General features: G+C 42.5%; 1 protein-coding gene across 1 annotated transcript in view; it reads right to left on the bottom strand.

Moving 5' to 3' along the window:
* Positions 1 to 4,389, bottom strand: part of adam12b (ADAM metallopeptidase domain 12b) — a gene marked incomplete at its 5' end in the record, with an annotated part of 64,243 nt that extends 59,854 nt beyond the window's left edge. Inside the window, one exon of the mRNA XM_079168977.1 lies at positions 4,275 to 4,389. Coding sequence (XP_079025103.1) covers positions 4,275 to 4,389 — 115 coding nt within the window. The remainder of the gene's footprint in view (positions 1 to 4,274) is intronic.
* Between the last annotated feature and the right edge of the window lie 21,922 nt (positions 4,390 to 26,311).

Raw genomic sequence — 26,311 nt, 5'->3', positions numbered from 1 at the left:
GCCTCATTTCAACAGTCCCTCCCTCCATCAACTCCTTCATCACTCACTTCCCCCTGTGATGACACACTGGAGTAATTAACGATGAAGTTGAGAAGGTGTTAATCCCCCCCCCACCCCCCGATCTACTCCAAACAGACAGCCCATTATTGACCTGAGGGAGTAACAACAAGGTCAGCAGCTCACGGTGAAATAATTGTAAGAGGACACTTCCCAGGGCGGGTCGCTGGTATTTGCTTGCGGGTCCCGTTCCCGTCCTGTGGGAGCAACGGCGGTGAAGCTAATACCCGGCTTGTCCTGCACAGGATTGAGCGTTAGGTCTCGGAGCGATGGGGGTCTTCAGCTTGCGAGATTTTGGGGGATTAACAGAAACTTGTCACACATGCTGAGGGTCACCTAGCAGCTATTTGTGAGGGGAGAAGGGACTCCCACAAATATAGATCCCAGTGATTTTGGGATGGATTACCCCTGGTTTACGACCAAAACCCTGCAAAACTAATAACATTCCCATTAACTTCAGATGTACTTTGCATTAGACCAAATAGCACGCGACAGCCTCACACACACACACACACACACACACACACAAAGATCAAGAGGTCCCAAATTGCTGTGAGCAAAGCACAACCTCAAAAGGTCTTTTTTTTACAAAAGATGTTCACTTCATATAATTCTCTCTGAAAACAGCCTCTACTCTCCCTCCATCCAAAACTCCCCAAATATAAAGGCTGATGGTTTAAGAGCGTGGCCGGACTCCAATCAACGGCGTCTGCACTGACACGGAGGTGTGACGACCTTTCTGTTACCAAACTATTGACGTATAGGTTCAGTTCGCGGCGCAACTGCACGAGTCTCAAACCAGAATCGTGCATCACTTCACTTTCTTGTTCCGTCCAAAACCAAATATCTCTTAATTAAGGCGGGCGCTTCTGTCAAAAGAAAAAAGCAACAAACAAAGCAACCGCTGATCTAAAGAATTCATATGTTCACCCGGCTCTTTTGTGTAGCCAAAAGAATACTCGCCATTCCTTCTCTTACACCTCTCGCCTCTCATTCACGTTGAACGGGAGAAGTGATGGCTGCCTGTGTACGTCTCCTGTACATACGATATCTGCCTTCATGCTGCATTCAAGCACATACATCAATGTGCACGAATATGTTGCGAAAGCGGTGGCTCTTCTTTCTGATTTCAGGAGGAAATGGTCTGTTAATGGATGAGCGGCAGGTGACTGTCTCCACACCTATCTCTGTGTCTCTATCAGCTCCGTGAAGGCTGAAGCAGATGGAGGGTAAAGGTGATTGACAGCTGTCTGTCAGGGGCTCTGCAGCTGGCAGTCTGTTCTCCTCACAGTTTCGTGACACAACTCTCATTTTCTGTCGTTGGGCTCATTGATCCGGGGATAATTCAAAGCATTATTCTACGTGCACGTGTTAGGTTTCTCAGATTATCACACAGCAGCATGCATGCCCGAGTCGGCTTACCTACTATATAAATGTATCGGCGATCCCGTCATCCTCGGGGGGCAGAGCAGCAGATGATGAGCAGGAGGAAGCTAAATCACACTGATGGCTATAATGACCAACGATGCTGAACGGAGGGAGACGTTTCTAACCGCGTCTGTCGTTCCCTCGTGGCTGACAAATCAATGCCAGCCTGCCCTAAAAATGTCAGGCGACAGCCACCCCCGAGGGTTTGAAAGACAGACTAGAGGTGAGGCCGTTTCCTAAATGGCTTTAGCAGAAAGGGGGGGTTGTTTTAACCGGGATGGCAGGACATACGTCAGCGTACCCTACCGCAGACTTTGGGAGGACGGGTTTGAGTTACGTCCCAGGAAACCGCGCTGAAAGATGCACCTGAGAGACCCAAGTATGGGAAGTTCTACTTGTTTCAGCGCGCTCTGGTCAGCGTATGTTCCCGCTCTCCGCCTGTTTGTTGAGACAACAGAGACGTTCTAATCTTTTAGAATTCATTCTGATGATATCCTCAAATCTAATCCAGGGTCATTTGGATCTGTCTCTAATTATTTATTGAGTTTTCTCTGCCCAGAAGAAGAAGAACAAAAAAGATCAGACCCTCAGAAAGGCAGTTGATATGCAGAGGAGAGACAAAGAGACGGAGGGAGCGATCCATCAAAGATGTGTAAACACACTCTGCTTGATTCTCGCCCCCATTGGACTTGTTGTATTTGAGCTTTTTAGCTTTTTTTTTGGAAAGCTAATGAGCAGAAATCCAACTCAACCCCTGATCACCTGACTTTAACTTTGTCGATTATATCAAAAGAATGGTCAGTAAGCCAACATTTATGTGGGAGGTGTTTTTTTTAAAAAACATCTTGAAACAAGAAATGTGTTACTGTTCTGAGAGTCGCTGTAGGAGCTGCCAGTCAACCTTTTGATCCGTTCACGCATTCTTTGTGATGTTTGAAAGGAAAGGTTGGTTTTGTCCCGGACACCTTTTAAAAAAAAGCTTTAGGCAGTGGTAGATGGCCGATATGACAGAGTGAAATGCTGTAAAGCACATTCAATAAATAGCCTTTTTTTCCCTCCTCTGTGCTTTATGCTATGCTGGGGGAAGAGTTTTTAATATGCTGTGATGAGGATTTCATTTGAATTTCCTCAGTGACACTACCTGTAAACTTTTCCTGTGCTTTCCAAAACATACGCAACACGACTCTCCGGAGACATTTCTTATTACCTGATGCATCACTGACTTCAGTAACTAACACAACACACTTTCTGAACTCTGTCCAGGTAGTCGATTGCATCCGAGTGTTGGCACGCTCGGAGGTGTTCTGGCAACGGAGGACTGAATGTCAGTCGGCTCTGATCCAGGTTTGGCTGAGGGTTTTTTTTTTGGGGGGGGGGGGGGGGTCTGTTTCAGTTAGCATCACTCACGCTAAATATGGGCAAGGAGAACCTCCCTAGCTTGGTCCTGGATGATGAAGACATTGCAGCACACTGAGGTGGATGGAGGCCATTAAATAAAAACAACCTTTTTAGAGAAAGGCTGAAGTCAGTATCCTGCTGACATCAAAGAGGTGGTTTGTACCGCCTGTTTCATTACTCACACTATTTTTACTCCCCGGCATTCATACATGAGCTAACCCTCCGAGTGCGAGCTTTAATGACCCCCACACCGAGACGATGCGTGTGGTGAAACATCTCCTGAACTACATCTTTTCCACTTCTCTGCCGGCGTGGGTCATTTTCTTTCAGGGAAGCTTCACTCTAATGATGCAGCCTTCATGTTTGTGAGCACAAAATCATAACCAATGAGCAGCCTGAGCACTACATCCAGAAGAAGCGTGGTCCATTAACTTGTGTTACATGCTTTTTAATGATTAAGACGCGAACCAAACTTCTATTTCCACCGCTGTGTGGACATTTTTTTAGGGCTTATTAGGCTCTAATTGTGACATGCAATGTTGTAATCACCTGATAAAGATTAAGTCATTTTTTTTTAACCGTATTAATAATTGGAGCATGCTGTATCACAACTCGCCAACTTCTTAAGGTCCATAGAAACCACTTTCACAGCCCAACCTAAAACCTAAAACATAGACTATAGCTGTGGTTCACAAGGGGATGAATCTCTAAAGGTGTATGTCTCTGATTCTATCTTTGCCATTTTGTCTTGGTACATGCAGAGCCACACACACACACACACACACACACACACACACACACACACAGAGAGAGAGACAGAGAAACATGTGTATCCTGGCTCGTGCTCTGTCCCATCAACACAATACCCGGGTTGTCACTGTCTTATTCATTCAGCAGATTAGGTTTAGCTGCTGAATGACAACATCCTGTTTGGTCTGTGTTTACAACCTAAAGATAACGCTGCATCCTCCTGGATGTTAAACTCATCTGTCCATCCCAACACTTCCCTGTATTGTTCCATCCCAAGCAAAAAGACAGATCTAAAAAAAAAAACACTCTTTTCCCCTCATGCATGTTCTAAATGTAGAATGCACTGCAAGAGGATTACAGTAAGAACTGGTGTGCAGCATTGGTATTATAAGCGTATCAAGCTTATCTATAAAAACGAGAGATTAGTCATTTAACAAATTGGAATTTCTATAAACTACAACAAGGTAACCCTACTGCTAACACAGAGCTGTTCAGACTGCATGCATCCGGATGAAAGACAAATATGAAATCCAGTCCAAACGCTCAACATCTGGATCTTCAGCACTTACTTCACATGAAAATGGTCCAAATGACTCATGACAGTAATTTGAACACTCGTGGTTTTTTTTTTTTTAACTCACCCTCCCGCATATTGTAAACCGTGTTGTCAGCATTTCCCGTCGCCGTGGACAGACACCAGACGCGCAGAGCGAAGAGCAAAAACGCAAAGTTCCTCCGCCGCCTCCAGGTCCTCATGATGCCCGGGCTCGGTGAGGTGAAGCCGGGGCGGGGAGGGGGAGAGGGAGGGAGCGTTCCGGTCAGACGAACCAGCACGACCAGGCACTTCACACAGGTGACAGGATGGAGATACAGGTCATAGCAGTTCACAGGAGGTGTAGTAGTGAAGGGGGGTGGGGGGAGGTGGGGGGTGAGTCTCCCCGCCGAGACTCAAACGAGATGTGGCAGAGGCTGTCACTCCAAGAAAGAAGCTGTCAAAAACTTTTCCTTCCAACGCCAGACGGCGAGCGACGGTCTGGGGGGAAAGACGTACAAATACATGCGTTAGCTAAGTGTTGCTAATGTGGTAGTGGATAGGGAGTGTGACAAAGAGCGATAGGAGAGGCAGGAGGAGAAGATGTTGGGAGTAGTGAGGCGGACTTGCCATCCCTTCCAGGGCCGGAGCAGCCACTCTTCGCCATGTGCGCTTCAGGCTCCGCTGGGTCCTAAAGCCCGACAGACACGTTGAAGTGAATCATATTTTAATAACTTTATTGAACAATAACGGTGACAAACAACAGGACAGGGTGTAGAGCAGAAAGAAGACAAAACGAGTGTATCGCAATGTGTAATAATACATACATTCCGAACTCTTAAACATATTTCAATACAAAATCAATTTACAGAAATACAGTTATATAGTATATATATATATATAGTATATACATAAATCACCTGGCAATATACCAAATATTCCTTTGCAGCAGGGATATCCACAGATTAAGAGAGATTTAAGAGATTCCACAGACAAAATGATATATATATATACACATATACATACAAATATGTATATATATATATATGTATTGCTTTTGATCTACAGGGTCTATGGTAGATTAAGATCATTGATTCCTTCCCAAACTCACTCTTTGTAAGATATGGTGGATTCTGGAAAGGGCACCTCCCAAGGCGGTTACCTACTTTGACTACGGCACCGCTTGGAATGTAATTTGCTGGAAAATGTACTGTGAAGCACTGTGATGAGTTGTGTAGAATGACATTTATGCATGTACACTGATGGGATTACAAGCTGACATTAAAACAAATGTTAAGCTTTTAACCTGTTGAACCCTTATTTCCCACTAAAAGTTTATTTTTTCAAAATCCTTGAACCAATGTTTTAAATAAAGCTGTGTGCGTTTAAACTATGCTTGTCTGCGCATTGTGCATTTGTCATGATTGAGGTTTGTAATGAGATGAACTAAGAACACTTCATGATTGAATTCCGGTGTGAATTTTTAATGTACTAAACCCATCAAAACGATGAGTCATTCCTCATTTTGAAATACCCCTGGGATGAGATTGCCTCGTCTCTTTCTCTACCTCAGTGTCCAGACACGCACAAACACACTCTGACAAACAGTCATCACCCTGTCCCCATCTGTGTTTAGGGCAGGCTACCTGAATCTAGTTTAGTCTAATCTTTTTTTAGTGTGTGTCAGTTCACTCCACATCTCCACTGAGACTACAAACTGCAAAGAAAAGTATCAAATATACTGCTTTACCTGCGGTTACTTTGATTGAAAAAATAATACCCCGGTGTCTGATGTATCTGTGTATCTTTATTTTTTTCTCTGAGGAATTTTATTAAAATGCACACCCCCCAAATTACACCCTTATTTTCTGTTGTTATCTTGTAACTGTTGAATTGTTTGTTTTGTCTGTGTGTTTGAATGACACCCCTGCTTTTCTTGCCTGTTGCTCACCCTACGATTCTTTAGTGATACCAATTTCATACCAGCATTCAGAAAAGATAGCAGATTTTAAAATGGGAAGACTTTTTCTATGGATGTTAAGCTCACAATCCTGGAACACAGCACTGCTAGAAAGAGATGGCCATGAGGCGAGAGGCGTTCGGGTAATATGGGTGCCAGTGAAATGACTAATGGCTTAACACATATGAGTGTCACAGCTTCAATGTACACAATTAGCAGCGTAAGCTCGGCTAGTGGTCTCCGTTCTAAGCCAGACATATCGCTCTTACCCTCGGGGCATCTGAATCAGTCAGAGCGGAGCGAGGGGCCTCACAGAACACAGTGCACATTATGCAGAGATACCGATGTGACATACAGACACACGATGCCTCAGAGAGGGAGGCTAACTGACAGGAGTCCTTCTCCTCGTATACAACTGCCTGTCAGTCTGTGCTCATCGTCTGGAACCAGCACACACGGCAGGAATGCATTTCGCCCATGCGGATCATTCTTTTAAATTGCCTTGCTGGTAACACAGTCATCATTTAAGTCAGTGGATAGCAATAACGTTTACTACATTTGTTCCTCGCTGTGGGCTAAAATCAATCCACCTAGATGCAAGAACCTTGCAGCACCTGGCAGCTGGTCCATCATTTTGTTTCTGGAGGAGACTGAACTACAGTAGCGGACTAAAGTTTGCCATTTAACCGAGCATTTTGTTAGGGATATAAAACACCGTCAGTGTTTAGTCCAGAGCACTCACCAAAAGTCCGCCAGAACAGTATGCATTTATACAGGGCGTTTGTCTGAGTCCTGCGGCACATGTCCTTCCCCTGGACTCTCTGCATCCCAGCAGGCTCTGTCTAAATGCCACAGATATGTCAGTCACCTTTCCAGGCTATATGTGGACCGCAGTCCCAGTCCGTGCTCAGAAGTCTCCTCTCTTATTACAATGTCATCTCTGGTTTGGAGCTCTCGGACAAAGACCCCCTTTCACGGGCGTTGCGTGTCTCCTGAGTTTGATTAGTTGAAATTCCAGTGTTCCGGATGGGAGGATCCAGAGGCCTCGAGGCGGACGTGAAGCCAATGACGAAACATGGTTCACCCTTCTCCCACTTCATACACCTATGCAGTACTGTGCAGATGACAGAGTCAAGGTGCTTTGCTCAAAGCACTGGGACTACATTTCCTGGAAAATGACACTATTTCGATACAGAATGTCCTCGGAATGTTTTTATTTCATTTTGAGATACATTAGAGGAAAATTATGTTATAGATAAGGAATCAAATCATTAAGGAAATAAGACAATTTTATGAATAATCTGTATTGTGTTTCATCACAACACAACTTAGAAATTCATCACTTTAATATTTCAAACATAAAACCATTTCTTAATTAGGAGTGTGTCGGTGGAAGGTGAGACGGTTGAGCTTCGTCAATGTCTGCCCAAAATAACACTTATAAGCATATGCATCATATAAAATGTTCATCTATAGAATACTTTTAAGAGTGTCATTTTGGTCCACAAAATGCTTATTTCTCCATATTTAGCCATTGTGGCATAGACAGAAATATACAAATGGGTCTTACGTTACCTATCGAAAACTGGTGAGGAAACTACTCTAAACATGTTCCTGTCTCTCTGTTGACGGCAACATCTTGTTTACAATGTCTGCCAAATACAATTGTTTTGTTTCTATTGTTGCATTACTTTGCATTGTAAAGCAGTCAGGATGCAATGAGCACAGATACATGCTGAATGAACACGGCATCATGTTCACGGTAACAGAAATTGAGAATCAAATGTATACGCAAACACAGGCCGAGCATACATGAAGGAAAGTGAAGAGCCAGAATGGCCAGTGTATTAACCCTGTTTGCCTTTTGATGTCTCCCATTTATTTTTGCAGGATCTGGTCCAGAAGTCTCTGTAAAACAAGAAACAACAATGGTAATGAAAAAAAAAACAGATCAGGGACACATGCACTCAGACTTCCCTTCCCTCGATAGAGCAGATCTGCATCAGACAGGAGCGACTCATGCTGCTAAATTGGCTTTCATTTCCATCAGCCTCACCCTTGAGGTGGCCCAGCCCAGAAAGGGGGAATATTTCTGCCTTGCTATCTGACCGAACACACAGCTAAGCAATCACCCTCCTCTCAGAGTACCACCCAACAGCTGGAATCTCATTTCTGCCAGCATTTAAAACCGCCCACCCTCTACGCCTCACGATCACTACCCTCTGTGACTCTTCTCAGGGGTCAACCTCCGTGTGTTGGTGTGGGTTGCAGACTTTCTGACAAAGATGAGGCCTTCTAAAGCACACACACAACTCTGTGTTCATCGTGGTGGAACACACTCCTTCTTCTCCCAATTTCACTGGGGCTGAGCCAGGCTAACAGCTTCATTTCGAGAGGTGGCGAGGTCACACTGGCATCGTTACTGTTGCGCCCGCTGCATTTCTTCAAGAAACAAAATGTTCTGTTACAGAGCCATTTGACGTCACAATATGCTCTATAATTGCTGGCACTGTCAGTAAACCACGCTATGCTCATTTACTGTAGATTTACTGTTTGAAAAGAAAATTGCTGGTGGCCCGGGGCAAACCAGTTCCCAGTTTATGTAAATGTTGGCAAATGAGAGCGAAGCCAATCATGTTGAGATCATCCTGAATAAGTTCTTGGTAAAAAACAGATGCATTCTCTATTTCTCTCTCTCTCAAACACCCCCCCACACACACACACACACACACACACACATTATCTGAAGCTGCCATGATTGTGTAATTATCTGAAAGAGATGGGACACATCTCTTTACATTTTTCACATCTCACCTGACTGACAGCACACTCATTGTTGTGTTTATCTTATAACTGGGAGAGTGAGTGAAGGCTCCCCCCACAAGTGAAGCTGAATGGATCCGTCTGACACGGCATGTCCTAAATAGATCATTCATTTGCCACATGCCCCTCACTCTCGGTGGATGATATACTGCCCGTTAAATCAGACCCTATGCATTATGTCAGCAGGAAGTCTACTGCGCTGAAAGCCAAAACCACACCGTGGTACACAGTTTAAGTAGAAATGGGCTTAGCTGTGATGCATTATGGGTTTAGTTTTCGGCTCTTTGTGTTTCCTGATCTGATAGAGGAGAAAACACTAGTCACAGAAGGCAAAAGTTACAGATTACACGTAAAATATGAGGAAAATGAAATGTCCTAAATGTTAATTGTAAATGTATTAGGGTGGACATCCAGTGTGATAAATAGCAGAGGATCTGCCTTTAGCAGTCAAACAGGGACCTCTGCTGGATGAGGATCAAACCATGTTTCATGAAATGAAAGATATTATACAGAGACTCTCCTTAACACTTCATTTATACTTCATAAGCATGTGTCATGTAGATCCAAGAACTCAAAATAAAATGGAGACCTAGGTAAACTTCAATAGCACCAAAATAAATCAAAATACTACATTTTTGTTGTATTTAGGTGTATTAATGTTGACATTTCTAGAAATAGGCTATCATTTGAATTGGTGTGTTTCTTAGATTCAAAATATCCAATCAAAACCACTGACACACTTGGTATGTTAAAACTCTGCACCGCTTCAGAAAACCTACTCATCAACATCATTTCTTGAAAAAATCATTCCAACTTTAAAATGAGACCCTGGTGCAGTGTTAAACAGCATGTCTTCATAAAACAGTTAATAACAGTGTTATAATTTGAGTTTTATGTTTAGGATTTTAAGCTTCATTTGGTGCAAGACTGTTTTCTATTCTAATGAATTTGAATAGTAGAATGGACACATTTGATCAATGTTTCGAATACTTTTTCGTGCCAAAAATAAATCCCAACTTTACCTTTTTAAAGACGTCTGCTCGCAATCTGTTGGTTTGTGATACAGCCCTCTTTTTCTCCTCCTCTTTTCTCTTTGTTACCTCTGGCAGCTGGTTGTAAATCCTACAGACACAAAAAAAAGGCAAATTCATACAGGGCAGAGGAATATGGCATCAGAAGTCTGGGGGTGGCTGAGCTATGCCAACAGATTGGCATACTAGAGACACGGTATTATCTAGTGAGACCACAGCCTGCAAAAACCTGTATCCACTGATAAAGAGGTCTCACACAGACTCCTTTTTCACTCCCACAACTACAGCCAATGTGTTACGAGATCTTCCAAGTCAGATAAAGTCGCCTTTGAAAAAAAAAATTACAATGGGCAGCCATCAGCTGATCAGGTGTGCCTTTCCAGATAAGACAAGAAAGAAAAAGAAAGAGATAAGGTATAAGGTATACAGAGGGTACCTCATATCTCCTGTCAAGACATTTGGACAACAGACATCTATTGTATCCATGCGGGTGTGTGAACGTGCATCGTGTATTGCGCACAAACCTGAATGCATGGCAGGTATGCACGGCAGATACGACAAACAAGCTTGATGGATTGTGCTGAATAAAAACAACAAAGAGCAAGGAGAGATGGAGTGACACCGTCTGTCTGGAGAACTCACCGTCTGGACCTCAGCTGCATCTCTTTGCCTGATATAGTCCTCTCTCTAGGCTTGAAAAGGTTATCTAGGACACGCACATACACACACACACAAACACATAAGAATAGCAAATAAGAATTCATATGTAAATTCATCTTGGATATGTTAATGAACACATTTGAGCAATAACACACTGCCACACGCACATACATGTGTGGAGACATATCAAATACATAGCATACATAGCCATATCCAGTCCTGTTAAGTCTGACTATTCTGTCTCCCACAGATTGAAGTGAGGTGAATTGGCCAGAGAGCTGCTGCTCAGGTCAACAGCACCAAGGCTCTTTGTACATAATTAGGCTTCAGACTTCAGTCAAGAGACCAGTAGGAGCCATTCAAAGCTCTTAATTCCACGACTTCTCTATGACCTCCCAAAACTAAGTTGGAGCCCTTCATGTAACGCCTCTCTACTTTATTAATGTTTCAGTAAAAGGGTTGAGCGGTCATGTGTCCGGTCCAGTTGGACTTTCTGCAAAGAAAATTTGCTGTAAACAATCTGCTGTCATGAATGTGTGTGTGTGTGTGTGTGTGTGTGTGTGTGTGTGTGTGTGTGTGTGTGTGTGTGTGTGTGTGTGGGGGGGGGGGGGGGGGGGGGGGGGGGGGAGTGTACGTGCTGGTCTAATCAGAAAGCATTTAAGAAATTCAGATATTACCAAATCTATGAATAGAATCAATGCCATGTATAGCTTTTAAAATGCCATATTCTCGTAAAGCAGTAGTAGAATCAGACTGGTGAGTTAAAACTGCTGAGAGAAATGTTGTGGTCAATTCAACTAAACAATGCCTTCCTTGTCAGAGTTAAAATAAGTCCGACATCTTCAGCGTGAGAGAAAAATAAAGCAAGACTGGCTTGTGTTTACACTGAAAACATAACAGCATTTCCTGCACGGAAATCACAATCTGCACCTTCAGTTACATCAACAACATTAAAGTTAGACACCTAATGGCACAGAGGCACACATGTGAATCTATTATGTTGTCACTGTGGAAAGTTTCTATTACAACCATAGAATTATAGACAATTTTTATACCTTGCTCGAACAACGTTTTTGATGCTCGTGTAAATTGGGCATTTTGCATAGAAATATGTTTCCCCCGCCCTTTACATCATGTCTGGGCACCAGTTCTTCATCTATATGCGTCTCTGTGCTCGGTTTGAATTCGTTCTTATCGGTATTTGTGAATTCATAAGTATAGTGTTTTCTTTTTTCCTATCTGACAAATGCTTGTTTGGTGTATTTTGACCTTGTTTAATTCCTGGCTGCAAACCAGTTTCCTGTGGTATAAAGAAAGTCGGAACAAATAGAAAAAAAGAAACATCACATTTATATTCTAGACACTTTTGGTCTCAACTTGTGTGTATTACCTGCATACAGAGTTTGAGAAGGAAAGATGCTTCAACTGATCTGCAATACTCGATAATGGCCAGCAGAGAGCAAAGTTGGATAATTACACTATGAGGAGAATAACATGTAAAATCACAGCTTTCTTCCCCCCCAGATCATCTGAGGTTGTTGAAGTTAACATGAATGTTCTGAAACAGTCTATAGTTCTTTGAAAAGTCAGTATAATTCAATATGACATAACCAGAAGTTCATTGTTTACTTATTTCCAAGTGTATGTGTGGGGCTATGCAACCACTGAAGGAGCCTTCATCCCAACAGTCCAGTATTTGATGTGTGTGTGTTACTCCCTGCAGAAGTGACACAACGACAGATGGGAAACATGGTGAAAGATCGATGTAGAAGATGAGTTCCTGCTCTCTAGGGAGACTATCCCAAGTGCTCGACTGAGTATTGGTTGCTGTCGTCAGAGGTCGACTGCCACACTGCTTCTTCCATTACTTCCAAGGATCTCCTATCATACAGTATAATCTACAGTTGGTTGTTTGCTGCTGTCATCGCGTGTGGTCTGGTGGCAGAACCGAAACCCTCCGATTGAGATATTAAATGGTACTTCTGCTTTTCCAGGTTCCAGCCAGAGCTATTTTAGCTGCACTTACCACTGAGCGGATCTGGAGTGGTGCAGTTCCTCTTTTGTTTGCCTTGATCCTCCCCGAGGCCCTGCACAAGGTCTGGATTGGAATCCTGCAGGTATCTCCTTCTCCTAGCCCTCTGCTCCAACCTCCTCACCCGACCCTGGGAGCGGCTGATGAAGTCTGGCCTGAGGAGCTCTAAAGCCTCCTGGGGTGGAAAGAGGGATACATACAATAAGCTGCTTGTTGGTGGGAAGAATACAGAATAACTCTTAGACACTAATCCTGTGGAAAGAGAAAGAAAAAAAAAATCTTCCGTGGGTTAGAATCTATTCTGAGCAGAGCCTAATCTATTCCTTAACCTTGGAGAATCCTCTTCACAGCCTTGTAATAGCTAAGAGGTATAGGCAAGATGGTAATATTATGCTCAGCGTTAGTGGGCATAAAGGTAAGAGAGCTTTACTCACAGGGGGAATATGAATCCTTTACAAACCCCACTGGATCCTTACCCCTCACAAGATAAGATCAATTGGGCAGAAAAGATCCTTTTTAATTGAAAATGTAATAAAATAGCATGACGGAGAGAAGAAAACTGAAAATGTTGTAATTATTAATATATTATATATTTTTCCATTACCCCTCTACTTGGCAGAGGCTGTGTCAAACACCAACTCAAGCAAAAATCCCTCCAAGTGTAAGAATCAGCCCTCAGGAGAAGCTGATTCTGTTGTGAGGATGTTTATTCCAGAAGTAAACACATTAAGATTTTCTGTGTCGGAAACCTTAATTGAATTAGTCACTAATGCATCATTCCTAAGGGGTTAAAGGTTCCATATGGCAAATAGTTAATTTTTCCACATCTGATCATAAATCATGTGCAGTTGCACTGCGTATAATAGTATACAGACAGGTCTTATTGGTATTTTCTTGATTCCTTAAATGACCTCAGGTTGTCAGTCTTGGTTTTGTTCTTAGTGAAACCAGATTTTGTTGTATTTGCATCCACAGCGGCTCCATTTAATATTTGATAGTGACTGTGAACTTTGATGAATCAAAAGCACTGGAACAATAACAATGTGTTACTGTGGACTTTTATTCAGTTTTCGCTTTAACCTCCATCCTTGTTACAGCTGACAGTTTTCCAATTGTTCTTGTTTACCGAGTCATTGCATTGCAGCCTTATGCACATATATAGATATTAGAACAGTTCAAAAATGGTCAGGGTTGGGCAAAAATGTTTAGCACGAGATCCACTCCTCCGATTATACACATCAAAGTCTGTTTACAGGTCCTGGTGAGTACTGCTGCATATGTATAACACAATGTATAAAGCCTTCTGCGGCTCCAGGAGGAGCTGCTCAAAAATAATACAAAAAATGCCAGTTGGGGCTGTTTAAAAATGAAAAAATGTAGTCAAAAATGTGGCTTTTATTTCCATTTGCAGTAATATATTTGGCAATATGGTTCTGTTCTGGGCCCTCCCTGCCCTTCCATGTTCATACCTGGAAAACCTAATCAATGATCACAGAAAATGACAGAAATTACATTGATGAAGTCAAACACAGTGTGAAATGGAAGAGCTGGGGGGAGGCGGCTTGCAAGCGGCTTGCAGAGGAAGCAACAAGGGTAGGTAGGCTAAAGCAGCTTAAATAAGGTGCCTATAGAGGCATAGAAGTGAATTATCTGATCCATGGCTTGAGATCAGCTGCTAACAGCTGATGTAGCTAAGTAGTAGTCAACTTCGTTGCCTGCCTGAACGAACGCTACGCTCAATTTTGTGCTAAGAATGTTTTTGTCAATAATGAACCTTTAAGCACAATGTTAGGCTTCCTGTACAGCACCTTTAGCTTCTATTGTGTAGTATATTTCCTCAAAAACAAGTCACGAATTGAAATGTGGCTCCTACTTTGAGGCTGAGATTCTTGGGTGTTCCTTCCAGGGAATCCGCCTTCAGCCGGGAATGACGAGTCTTATCTGAGTCATGTTCTTTTTGTTCCTCTGTCTTGCCTCTCGCTGCTTGCTTGGTCCAAGTCCCGAAGTCCACTTGAGAGACACAGAGAGAAGTAAAATGGCTATAAACATTAATTTGAAAAGTCACATCTTTCAATCCACTTTGTAATATACATATATATATATATATATAATATAAAATAGAGAGAAAACACCCAGAGGGAACATGAGTGTGGCCTATGAATAATGCAAATCACTACAGTGCCATCCATCCTGCACCTGTAACCCCATTCCTCCAGCGTTTGTGGAATACATACTGGATCTCCACTGAATTCCCAGCCATGACCGTGTGGCATGTACAGTAGGTAGAGAATCATCGCATGCTCCTAGGAAGCACACGCAAACATGTAATGTCGCCGGTCAAGCTACTGCTACACGACATGTCTTGCCCTTCAGGCATTGGAATAAATGAAGTGCGCAACGAAATAAACGTAATGAGTGGAGAGAGAGTATTATGTTGCAGTTGTTCTTCTTGAGACAGCCCTGGTAACAGGGGAGGCAGATATGTGGAACTGCTTCAGGCGGTGATATCACTATTTCTCTGTTTTCATTTTGGCTACAACCACTGCTATATGTACTGTATATACTGCAAAGATTGACTCTCGTGTCTGTATGCAAATAGGGGGGAAACAGCTAGCTTCTTTTTAACAGGAAGCTTCTCAGTTGCATAAACCAGATTTCCCAATACAGCTCTCATATGACCTTGATCTTATCCTAACTCGTGTACCAGGAGACCTGGAGAAGGACTGTTTGAATAGACTGCATTTGCATTATTCTAATCACTGTTAATATATACAGAGGCAGTTCACAATTTTTAGATTTTCTATGGAAGTTTTGTAAGTCAGAGAAGGATAAATGAAAGTGTTCTTTATTTAAATCTGCAGTTGGACTTAGTATGCGTGTGTGAGTCCCAGTTGGGATTCATCCGAAACAATGTGATCGTACAGTAGGAGAAGTGTGGTGGGTGGGTGTGGTTCTATTTGTAATGCATGAGGTATAAATTAAAAAAACGAGCGGCAGGGTGAAAATAACAACGACTTTCCAGTCACCGAGACCACCTTGGCACCGCATTCAGATTCAGCTTGCCGCTACGCCAAGGAAATGTGATCTTATCTAAAATAGCTTAAGAATATACCGGCCACTGAAAAGGAGTACAGATCAATTGCAGAGGTACTTTTTAGATTTTCACTTCTGAAGCAAGGGGATGAAATTCATACCTGGGCCAATATTAGAAGCGTGTTGCCTGTGGCTGAAATTGCTACGGATAGGGAAGGCCGCCTGATCTGCATTCTCCTTCCGCCTGCCAGCCTTTGTGTTTGAGCGGCTTGGCCCTCTGAATGACAATAATCCCAGAGTAGCGCTGTGGACCTGCGTGTCTGAATCACCCGGCTCGCTGTTAACATCGTGCGTGGGTGCTATCTGCTCGACCTCGTGGGCCCTGTGCTTTGATAGAGGGCTTCTGCAGAGACCCAAACCGGTCTCTCGTACAATGCGTTTGTTTCGTCCCAACATGGCCTCTTTGGGTCTTCCGTAACCCTCATGTGTTTGTTCTGGTCTGTTATCCTTAGAGGATCTGCGGCAGGATGAGACACCAAAGCGAACAGACAAGGTGGACCTGTACAAAGTGGGTTGACCTGCTCTTCTTCCCTCTAGTTCCACGAGGGAAATGTAAAGTGACTTGTCCAAAAACAAAACAGAACTAATGGATCTCAGGGGCACCTCGAGATGGATACAAGACCGGTAGGAGGGCCGTGAGGAGAGGTTCATTAACGAGCCACCTCTCTCGTCCCGCTTCCCGACGCTCTCCGTGTAGCAGAGCCTGCTTTGTACAAGTCGTTCTGTCCCCTTTCCTCGATCTCTCAGTGCGAATCCATCAGCTGGCGAGCGGGCCCGTCTGAACTCATTTGGCATCACGATGGCAGGATTCTGTCGCCGCACGTCCGGTTGAGAGTTTGAGACTCTCATTGTGCTCATGGGTATGGATGAGGCTCTTCCCCCGAACGTTTCTTGTGGTTTTGGTGGAGTTGATATCTCCACAGGCTGTGTTGGAGTGGATGGACACACAGGGTCCCGTGGGTTGGAAAGTGATGGCAAAGTCCTCTGAACTGTGATGGTGATGGAAGAAAACGCTGACTTTGGAGTCCTTCCCACCACATCGGGGCCACTCGCAGCCCTGAAGAGCTTGGAAACTCCACCGTAAGATCCACGCTCGGCAGTCTGAGAGGAGGCAGAGTGTGTTATTGCTCTCAGAGACACAGTCTCCTTCTCCTCTTGGCCGCGCCACACACCCCATGACAGGACATTCCTGTGCAGTGAAGCGGGGACATGCTTACTTGAGGCCTATGAAAAGACAAGAGAGGAGAAAAAAAGCTTCATATCAGAGTTTATGCTCAAGCAGCGCAATTGACTCCTCTGCAAACTGAGAGATTCAGTAACTCACATGAAACCCAGAAAGACTGAACATACAAAGACATTAGCTGCTGTGATGTGGGTCGGACGGTCTTATTATCTGCTCTTCTGCACAGCTTGTTCCTTGATGTTACCATGACAATGTGTAACTTGGTGGACAGCACTTACCAATGACATTTAAAACAATCTGAAAAAAACTTTGAACACAAAGTACAGAGTGAAGTTATCCCCACTTTCCTGCTGCTAGTAAACAGGATACCTTGCTGGTTAACATTTTGTCTTTTCTCTCTGTTTGAAGGGCAAAGAATTACACATCTTCTTCAAACATCTATTGTGTTGGCTCACATTCCCAAGACCCAAATATCAGGAGAGTTTTATGCTAATATAATTTGGCTTTATGAGCAATTTTGTTACTTGCTTGAGTGTTATTGACCAGAAAAATGGAAATCTGAGGACATTACCTAATTGGATCTGAGATCAAACAGCATATAATTACGGTGGAAACCGTATTTTGTTACATATTCAGTCATGGAATATTTACAGGATATGTATTTTTGGTTGACAGTGATGAGATATCCATAATAACAATTATTTTTAAAATGCAGTTTCTTCAACAAGCATTCTCAGACAATCTAAAAAAAAAGATTTTTATTTCACTGTGCATTTTGTTCTTTCAGAAAAAAATCATTTGCATCTTTAAGTCACATATAAAAGTAGAACCAGTGCGTATCCAACCTGTATTTGCAGATACTGTTTAGTAACTTCCCAGGTCATAAAACCTTGGATAAACAACAGATAAGTACACCCAGAGCTGTTTACCTCATTGATGTTCGGTGTGGATAGGCGACTGTGAAAACCCACTGACATCGGCCAGCTGTCATCTATTTTCTCATCTGTCAGTTCACAACACAAAAAGAAGGATATTGTACATTAGATGACTGCAGCTTCTGATTTTCACCACGCTGCACACACACCGTACATAACATAAAATTCCACTTCAAAGGTAACTCGAAACACATTTATCAGACTTCCCTTACTTACTCATCATAAAAGTAACGCTATCTTGACTCATACCTGCACTTCTGTGATGAGTAGGTAGGTCTGATAATGACAATGACAACAAAAAAGTCCTTCTCCTAATACTTCAATAATGCATTATTCACCTCCCTTTATCTTTCCATCATTTATTCCATGCTTGGAGCCATGTTCATTCCCACCCATTAGCACTGAAAAGAAAGATTCTCTCTCTCTCTCTCTCTCTCTCTCTCTCTCTCTCTCTGGCTTTCTGCTGCTCAGCTCAGTAGATGACGACTCTCCTAACGTGGTTATCTGCGTTGCTTGCCTGGCACATTTTTGATTATTCCTTAACAGCCAACAATAGCTTAAATGTTTAGGCCTATTGTTTCAGACGGCATAGGAAGGGGGCTTATCAACTCATTGTATTCACCACTCGGTGTAATTCAGTTTTTTAATCATGATACACCAAGTGCACCGCTCTCAATTTAGCATGGTATGAAGCTCGATGTAGCTCTTACAGTTAATAAAAACAGATTACATCTAATGGAGGCATCATTTACTCTTTAAACAAACTTCTCAAGCGTGCATGGCATTCATTATGTGTTACACATTGTCACAGTGAGACCTTGCAAATTGAAGTCATGTTGTTGGCCTGTTAATATGTTTGCATGAATGGGTCGGTTCATATAACACAAGGAAAGTAATTATTTTCACCCTGTGTGTGTTCCACTTTGAGGTGAGTCACGTGGGATGAGAAAGCAGGCTGGAACGACAACACTGAAATAGAAGTTTATACGTTCACAGTTCCACCCCATTTTTCCTTTGATTTATTTTTACCCAGCCAGAGAGTGTAATTGGAGGAATAACATTTTCCTAATGTTGCACTGTACAAAAGAGGGTTGGTTAGGAGTTTATTTGTGTGAGAGAAAAGGACCCTGAAGGACATATTGCCTAAAACGGGGTATTAAAGAACCTAGAATAAACACAGAAACAATGGAGGCAGAGAGTGGCAAGAGTTGTTCAACTAAAGATGGATATTTTTAACATCAAACAGCAAATATACTGTCTGCTGTAGTATACAGTGTATGGCAGACAATGCAAATGAATACTACTGCATATATATATGTGTATTGTGTACAGTACCGTGAGCAGTGGCGCACAATGCAACAAATTAAACACGTGGCAACATATTCATCCCATGTGCCACATAACGGGAAGAAGCTCAGCCAAAAGCTTATGATTACAATTTGTACCGAATCGAAACACAATTCCACAACTGAGCAACTTGATTTACGCACAGCAACAACATGCAAACGGTACATAGTGGTGCTAGCGATGTTACTACTTCATGCTACCTGCACAGTTTACCACAACTCACTGAAGCAGCAGCCAAAGAAGATGCATAATATACATTACTTTATACAGCCATAACCAGGAATTTATCTTACCTTTGCTGTTTTCAGCTAATTCATTTCAATAGAAATGAATACAAACAGCTGGAAGGTTGATCAATGCTTCCACGAGCATCGATCAACCTATCAGCCTTCCACGTGAAAACATGGTCCATGTAGTACCGCTCTCATCCTAAAGCCATTGGTATTCAATACAGGCATGAGCTGTCCACATTACCCACGCGTTATGGTTTTCTTTGAATGGGAACATGCATAGAGGTCTGTCTGATTGCATTTACATTTTGATTTACATATACCATCCAGATATAATGCTGCTTAGATTTATGTAGAAATCTCACATTTGTTTCCATTATTTCGACACCAAGATCATTACATTACATTACATTACAGTCATTTAGAAGACACTTTTACCCAAAGCGACTTACAATTCAGATTCTATCACATTTCTACACCGTAGCCACAGCTACAGGGGCAATTTTGGGGTTAAGTGTCTTGCTCAAGGTCACATCGACATGCGACTAGTGGGTTCTGATTGAAGGACGGCCCTGCTATCCACTTCACTTATTCAAATGTAGTTGCAGTGATACACTATCAATGTTAGGGATGTTATCTTTGGGCAGGGCCAGATGCCTCGTGTTTAAGAGGCTAAATGATAAATCTGGTGATATTTTACATTTTTCATATTGTCACCAAGAATGAATTTATTGTAACATGTATTGTCTGTGTGGCCAAAGCCCGATTCAGCTTATTCCTCTGTCCAAAAATGATTAAAACACATCAATTGAAAACAGAATTGCGCTGGGTAACGTGCCTTCATTACGAGGAAAATGGGCTCTGTAGTTTATTAAATGAATCCCACATGCACCTTCCTGCTGCCAGGAGGGGAAGTCACAAATTACATTTACTCTCACTATCGTAGCGAGGTTGTTATTGGTGTACTTGCACATTTAATTTTTATTGTTTAATCTATATTTTTACTTTTACCTAAGGAGCCTATTATATATCACAATTAATGCAGACTTAGTTTGCTAAATTTCAAGTTGCATCCCGGTTTAGGGAGTAAAAACAGAAGTCACATGAAAAAGATAAACTGTGATAAACTGTGTGAGGATGGGACAGAAGAAAGGAGATAAAATCCTGAGCTGCAGCAGAGAAGAAGCTGCAGGTGTGTCTGTGTTCACTGAGGAACTTCTACCCTCAGTGAGGTGTGTGAGGACTCTCTGCTGTGTGAGACCGATAATCCCTGATGTGAATGCAAACACAAGACTTTCAACCTGGAGATTGACGTTTGAGAACGGAGTTTCTGTTCCAAAGTGTTGCTGAGTTATTTTGAAGTGACGCTAGTGATGATTGTGACGGGTTTTCCACACTTAGGTCATGCTGCTTACGTTTTACTTAGTTTACTCATTTATTTTAAGCCCAAACGTGATATTTTTCCTAAACCTATCGAAGTGTTTTTGCTGCCTGGACCTAAGCAAGTGTTTTTGTTTAAATTCACAACATTAGCCACCACCTAGCCAATGCGTTAGAATACCAAGGGGTGTTACAAAGCAGTGGGAACATTCTGGTAGCCTCTTACCACCTCTAGCTGCTATCATGAATAATTGCATGCTGGCTGTCGTACGCGGCTGAATCACAACACATCGTGTGCATTTTTTACTCTCGTTACAGTTAAGTTTACTAAAATCTACAGTGCACTGCTGCTTTAGGAAATTACTTATATTGTTTAAATAAAAGTATGTATTTGTGACAGTTTGTTTTAAAGATGAATGTCATTGTCAGGAACAAACAAGCATGGGGCTGAGACACAGAGACGGACTTCAGCTATATATTGAGAGTTGGTTTTGGTCTTGTTGACGTAAAAATGTGGAATATAACCGTCCCTATCCTTTGAAATCAAACATTATGCAGCAACCGATGGGTCTCTGAGAGGCAGAGGAAAATATGCAAAACAAGAGAAAAATAAAAACAGGAGAGTGTTTGCGAGAGAGACAGAAAGAGTGACAGCTCACAGAGAGCGAACTGGGTTTGGATTTTGGCAAATGTGACCAGATGCTTATTGCTGCATGCACGGAAACCAGCGATCGAGTAAAACTTTGTGCTCCTGACTGTGTCAGGAAGAGACAGAGAGGCTATGGGACCTACAGCTGGTTAGGAAGCAGACAGGCTTTGCAGAGTGTGAGGGGATTATTCATTCTCCTCTTCTGTCGACCTATTGACCAGGGGCGCCCCCGTCAGGCCACTGATCATTTAGTGCATCAGGTCTTCTCCTCCTCAGAATAGTGGGAGTAGAGTGACTCCCCTCACCGGCTCACTGACTCTGAGACTGTAGGTTAACTGAGATGCCTTGTCTCCCCCTTTGAGGTGTTTGTGCCGACTCGTGGACAGGGCCAGGGAGCTCAGCATGTATTTCATAACGCACACACATTCCATAGCTCGTTGAAGTAACAACATCCTCTCAGTAGATATAGTGGATTATCTCTACAGAGTCTCCAGACACACTGATGGACTGTTCTACCTGTGACCTGGAACAGGTACATCATGCTGGATCTATCTTCATTTACGACATTGCAGTCACATGCAACTTATTGTAGAAAATACCACCGCCAATTTTTGTACAAGCTGTCTAGCTGTTAAATATTCCAGGAAAATGCGACAACTTTCAGGATTGAGGGTGGCGATGCACTTGTGACCAGACTCTGCGTATCAAATGATTTGCCCTATTGCATTGATTCTCCATAAATTCAAGCTGCAATAAACCTTCTGCCTAAGACGTCATCATTTTTTTTTTTTTTAAAGAAACCTAATTTACAAAATCCACTTCATGACTTGAAATTGCCTCTTGTATGAGGAATATTTATCTCTATATTTCGTTTTTAAAGTGCGCTCTTGATGGAAATTACTTTCTGAGCACACATGCGTTATTGCTCAGTGAATCATGGATTATAAGGATGAAATACATGCTTCTTGTTATTATATGCAGCAATTTGTCAGACTGAGTCAAGCGTGCTGTAATAGCCCCGACTGTGGGTCACTGGAATGTGGTCTCATGGGCCATAATCTGCTTAAATTCGCAGTAGGGAAACATACCGGTGGCATCAAGGGTTATTTGTTCCTAAAAATGCAGCATTTCTCCCCACCTGAGACAGCAAGAGTAAGGGTGGAAATGTTCCTCCTGGTAAAATCTAAAAAGTTGCATTCGCAGGGATCTGTCTTTTCTGAGTTTTATTACAATAAATTAGGTTTACATTTGCTAATGCGGATCTGCACCTTGCTGGGCTTGGAAGAGCAAGAGATAGCTAAAAGAAACCAATACTTTAATAGTTTCCACCCATAGCAGGTGTCTTTGAAGAAGCACAGAGTCATTTGTCTGCACATTCGGACCTCTGTCTTATGTTTACTGGAAAACTAGAATCCCACAACTTGGCCTTTTCCTTTCACACAGACACAGATACATGCAGCTCCTTTGGCTGCCTGAGGGAGTAACACCAAAACATTACAACATGCCAACACAAAAAAATGAACTAAATTAATTACTACTATGAATGTTGTACTCATTAGCAACTGTGTAAATTAGCTACTACCTCTGACCAGTCTGCTTGATTTTGTCAAGATTATATTGGTAGTGCCTGTAAACATAACATCTAAAATATGTGGTATATTCTGTTACCTTTACCCTGACAGTTATTTATTATATATATATTTTTTAACTAAGGAACCCAAGTTTGACGTAATTACAGTGAAAAAAAAAAGCATAATTCTAAAAACTACCTTCCAACCTTTACTGTAGTAAAGTAGTAGTACAGTAGTACTGTGGAGGCTTCTTACCTGATAAAGCAGAGTGTCAAGGCCAAGACATCAGCTGTTGCTCTGCTCTTTGGAACAGATATATCCACTTCTTTCAACAGAGGCAGCAATGGAAACTCTCCTGCATTCAGCCAGCCATCAGGTAGCCTGAGAGCGAGGGGGTCTTTTCTCAAGCCCCAGTGGAAACTCCTCTCAGCTGACAGGGGATAAAGGAGCAAAGCACAAACATCAACTGAGTCAATGTGTTTATACAAATTACCCTGTGAGCTGTTAGTCGCCTGAATGTTAAGAGCTGAATATGCTCTGCAAATGAAAGAGAAGGGCGAGCCTTCGTCCTTGGTAGAACTTTAACAGTGATGGCTGAGGTAGATATTGATATTTCTCAGTTCATTTATTCTGCACGCACACCTCTGAGTTAGTTACGTCGGTTTGAAAACAACCAACAGGGATCTCTGGAGCTTCCAGTTGTACTCTAGGCCTTGAGTCCATATGAGTTGTGTCCTCCAGGCAGGCAGCTCAGCGAGGCTGTCTACCCTTCTTCTCTCCTCTGTCCGTCCCCAGAGAGCCCAGGCTCAGGTAGCAGAACAGGTGACCAGCTCTCAGGTTTCAGGCCTTGCATAACAGGTCCCCACTGCACAAGTTATTAATGGAGTCAGAGGATCTCAACAGCTCCTGCAGTTACCTTACTGACGCAGCAAATAAAAAAAATAGATCAAATAAAACTTTTTGCTCCCTCTTTTATTCTTTCCACAGTTTTTTCCCCCCCAAAGCTATGTTGTCGTTTGCGAAAAATGAAAGGCGAGGCCGCTTACGTTATCTTTTCAGGTTTGACGACCTGAAAAGAAAAGGCTCACGAGTTTTATTTGCCTGTCAAAGATTTAAAAACAATGTTGACATTGCATAAATTAAACACAACTATTTGTCGTAGTAAGCGCACAGGTTGTTTCTTGTTGTAGATTATTGGTCAAACCTGCTTTGTTGGGAATGCATTCAAACCTCTTGGCTGTACTCTTGAGTATTCTGTCGTCACACACGTACCGTGTGAACGTAAAAACTGCGTCTTGAATGCAAACTGTGTGCAATTCATGTCCAGTGGCCGGAGACGAACGTTGTAAGAATTCAGGGCTCACCCCAAACTTCATGCCCCAACCTGGGAGAGATGTATTCCCATTCACAGCAGCTATATTTACGAATGGAAAATCATGATGAGCCTGTTTTTTTCAAATGCCGGAACCTTCCTCAGGGACTAGGAACCTTTTGTGAAACTCATTGCATCTCGCTCTCAGGGACCAGAGTCCAAATTAAGGCCGATGCTTCAAGTCGTGTACCAGGTACAGCGCTGAAAGTGCTGAATATTCAAGTTATTGTTTTTCCTCAGCCAAAGTAGGGTAGCATTACAAATCACAGTAAAGTACAGGTAGTTTACACTGTCTCAATGATGAATTACCCAGTTACTCAACTAAAACAGGAAAAACATTGAGGCATATTTCACTCCTGTCACTACTCGTGACTCAGTGGTTTATGCTGATGTGAACTCTGAGTGAAGCACGGTGAAGATGATTGATTTACATCTCCAGTTTTTAATCTGAGGCATGTGCTGCTACACTTCGGTTGTAAACATGGGTATACACAGTAATAATCTTGTACTGCAGTAATGCAGAGTAGATCGGGTCATTTAATGTAATCTATTTTGAATTGCAAGTATCTTTTTACGGTGCCTTTTATCTTCATAAACTAGTATCCCTTTTGACCCCTCTCCATGCTAGTTGATCATATTCATACAGTTCTGCTGAAGCAACTGAGCAATGAAATAACAAGTTTGAATGCAAATATTAAATGGAGCTCAAGCTGCAAGTTCAGTCAAGAAGATACTCACTCATAATCTCTGTCTCTCCTCTCCTTGTAATCAGCTGATTGGGGGCGTGCACTTTTAACCCTTCTGTTATGTTCGTTTCTTAGGTACAGCCATGATGTTCACGGGTCAATATGACCCGGTGCATGTTTAATCATCCAAAAGTTGTCAGAAACCAAAAAATCACACAACACACATGTTGAACACAATGAACGAGGTGTATGTGTGTGTCTGTGTGTGTGTGTGTCTACACAGCACACGAGTGACATGTCGTCACGGTGTGCTTTGTGCTGATACATGTTGCCACTGTCTTTATAATATTTTCGGTATACGTGTGTTGGGTGAGGATGAACACTGTATTTCACAATTTTTTGACACAAATGTCTCGCTTGGAGGAACAGATATATCAGTTTCCTCATCTGATGGTTCATAATCAGTAACATTGTAATCTGAATTGACCTCAAGATGGTCTTCATGTTCAGACACATCCTCCTCTATTTCACTGTTGTGATCAAGGATGTGCTCCAGAGCCTCAAGGCTTGTCATCCTTTTGTTTCTGTTGCTCATGTTGTCCTCCAGTAAGCTGGTGTGTTGTATGTATCTGCAGAGTGTAATGTTGGTAGGACTCCCAAGCAACCCTTTCGTATGTTTCTCCCCTCTCCTGCTAAGTGTGGGCGGAGTTTTCCCGCGAGAAAAAAAAAGGTTCTCGCCAAAATAGTATCTTTCTCGCACAGGTGCGGTAGTGAGACCGCACGTGTGTGTGTGTGTGTGTGTGTGTGTATGTGTGTGTGTGAAATGGGGGTGAAACATGTTGGGAGGAGTAAGAGATACTTTGTCTCACATTTTCAAAGAAAGAAATGGTCTAAACTTGACCCTTCTGACCCCTTATAGCCTCCACTTTCACTGCCGGGTCAAATTGACCCGAACATCATCTCTGTTATATAAACCTGCAGGGGGGGGTTGCAAATACATGATATTTTTTATTTAATTTTTTTCACGTTGATTACCCTAATTAAGGCAAGCAGAAGATGCGGTCAAACTTTAAATAGTGTTCTCCTTTCTGCTGATGTCAGTTGTTATTTCAGCGTTAAGCAGATGCGACCCTCCTCCACCCCAGTCACCTCCAGTCAGCATCACAGTCATGCTCCTGATTCATCAGATTGCAG

Source organism: Pholis gunnellus, assembly GCF_910591455.1.
Source record: "Pholis gunnellus genome assembly, chromosome: 11".
In the NCBI taxonomy this organism is placed as follows: domain Eukaryota; kingdom Metazoa; phylum Chordata; class Actinopteri; order Perciformes; family Pholidae; genus Pholis; species Pholis gunnellus.
This window is presented reverse-complemented; position numbering and strand designations above follow the sequence as displayed.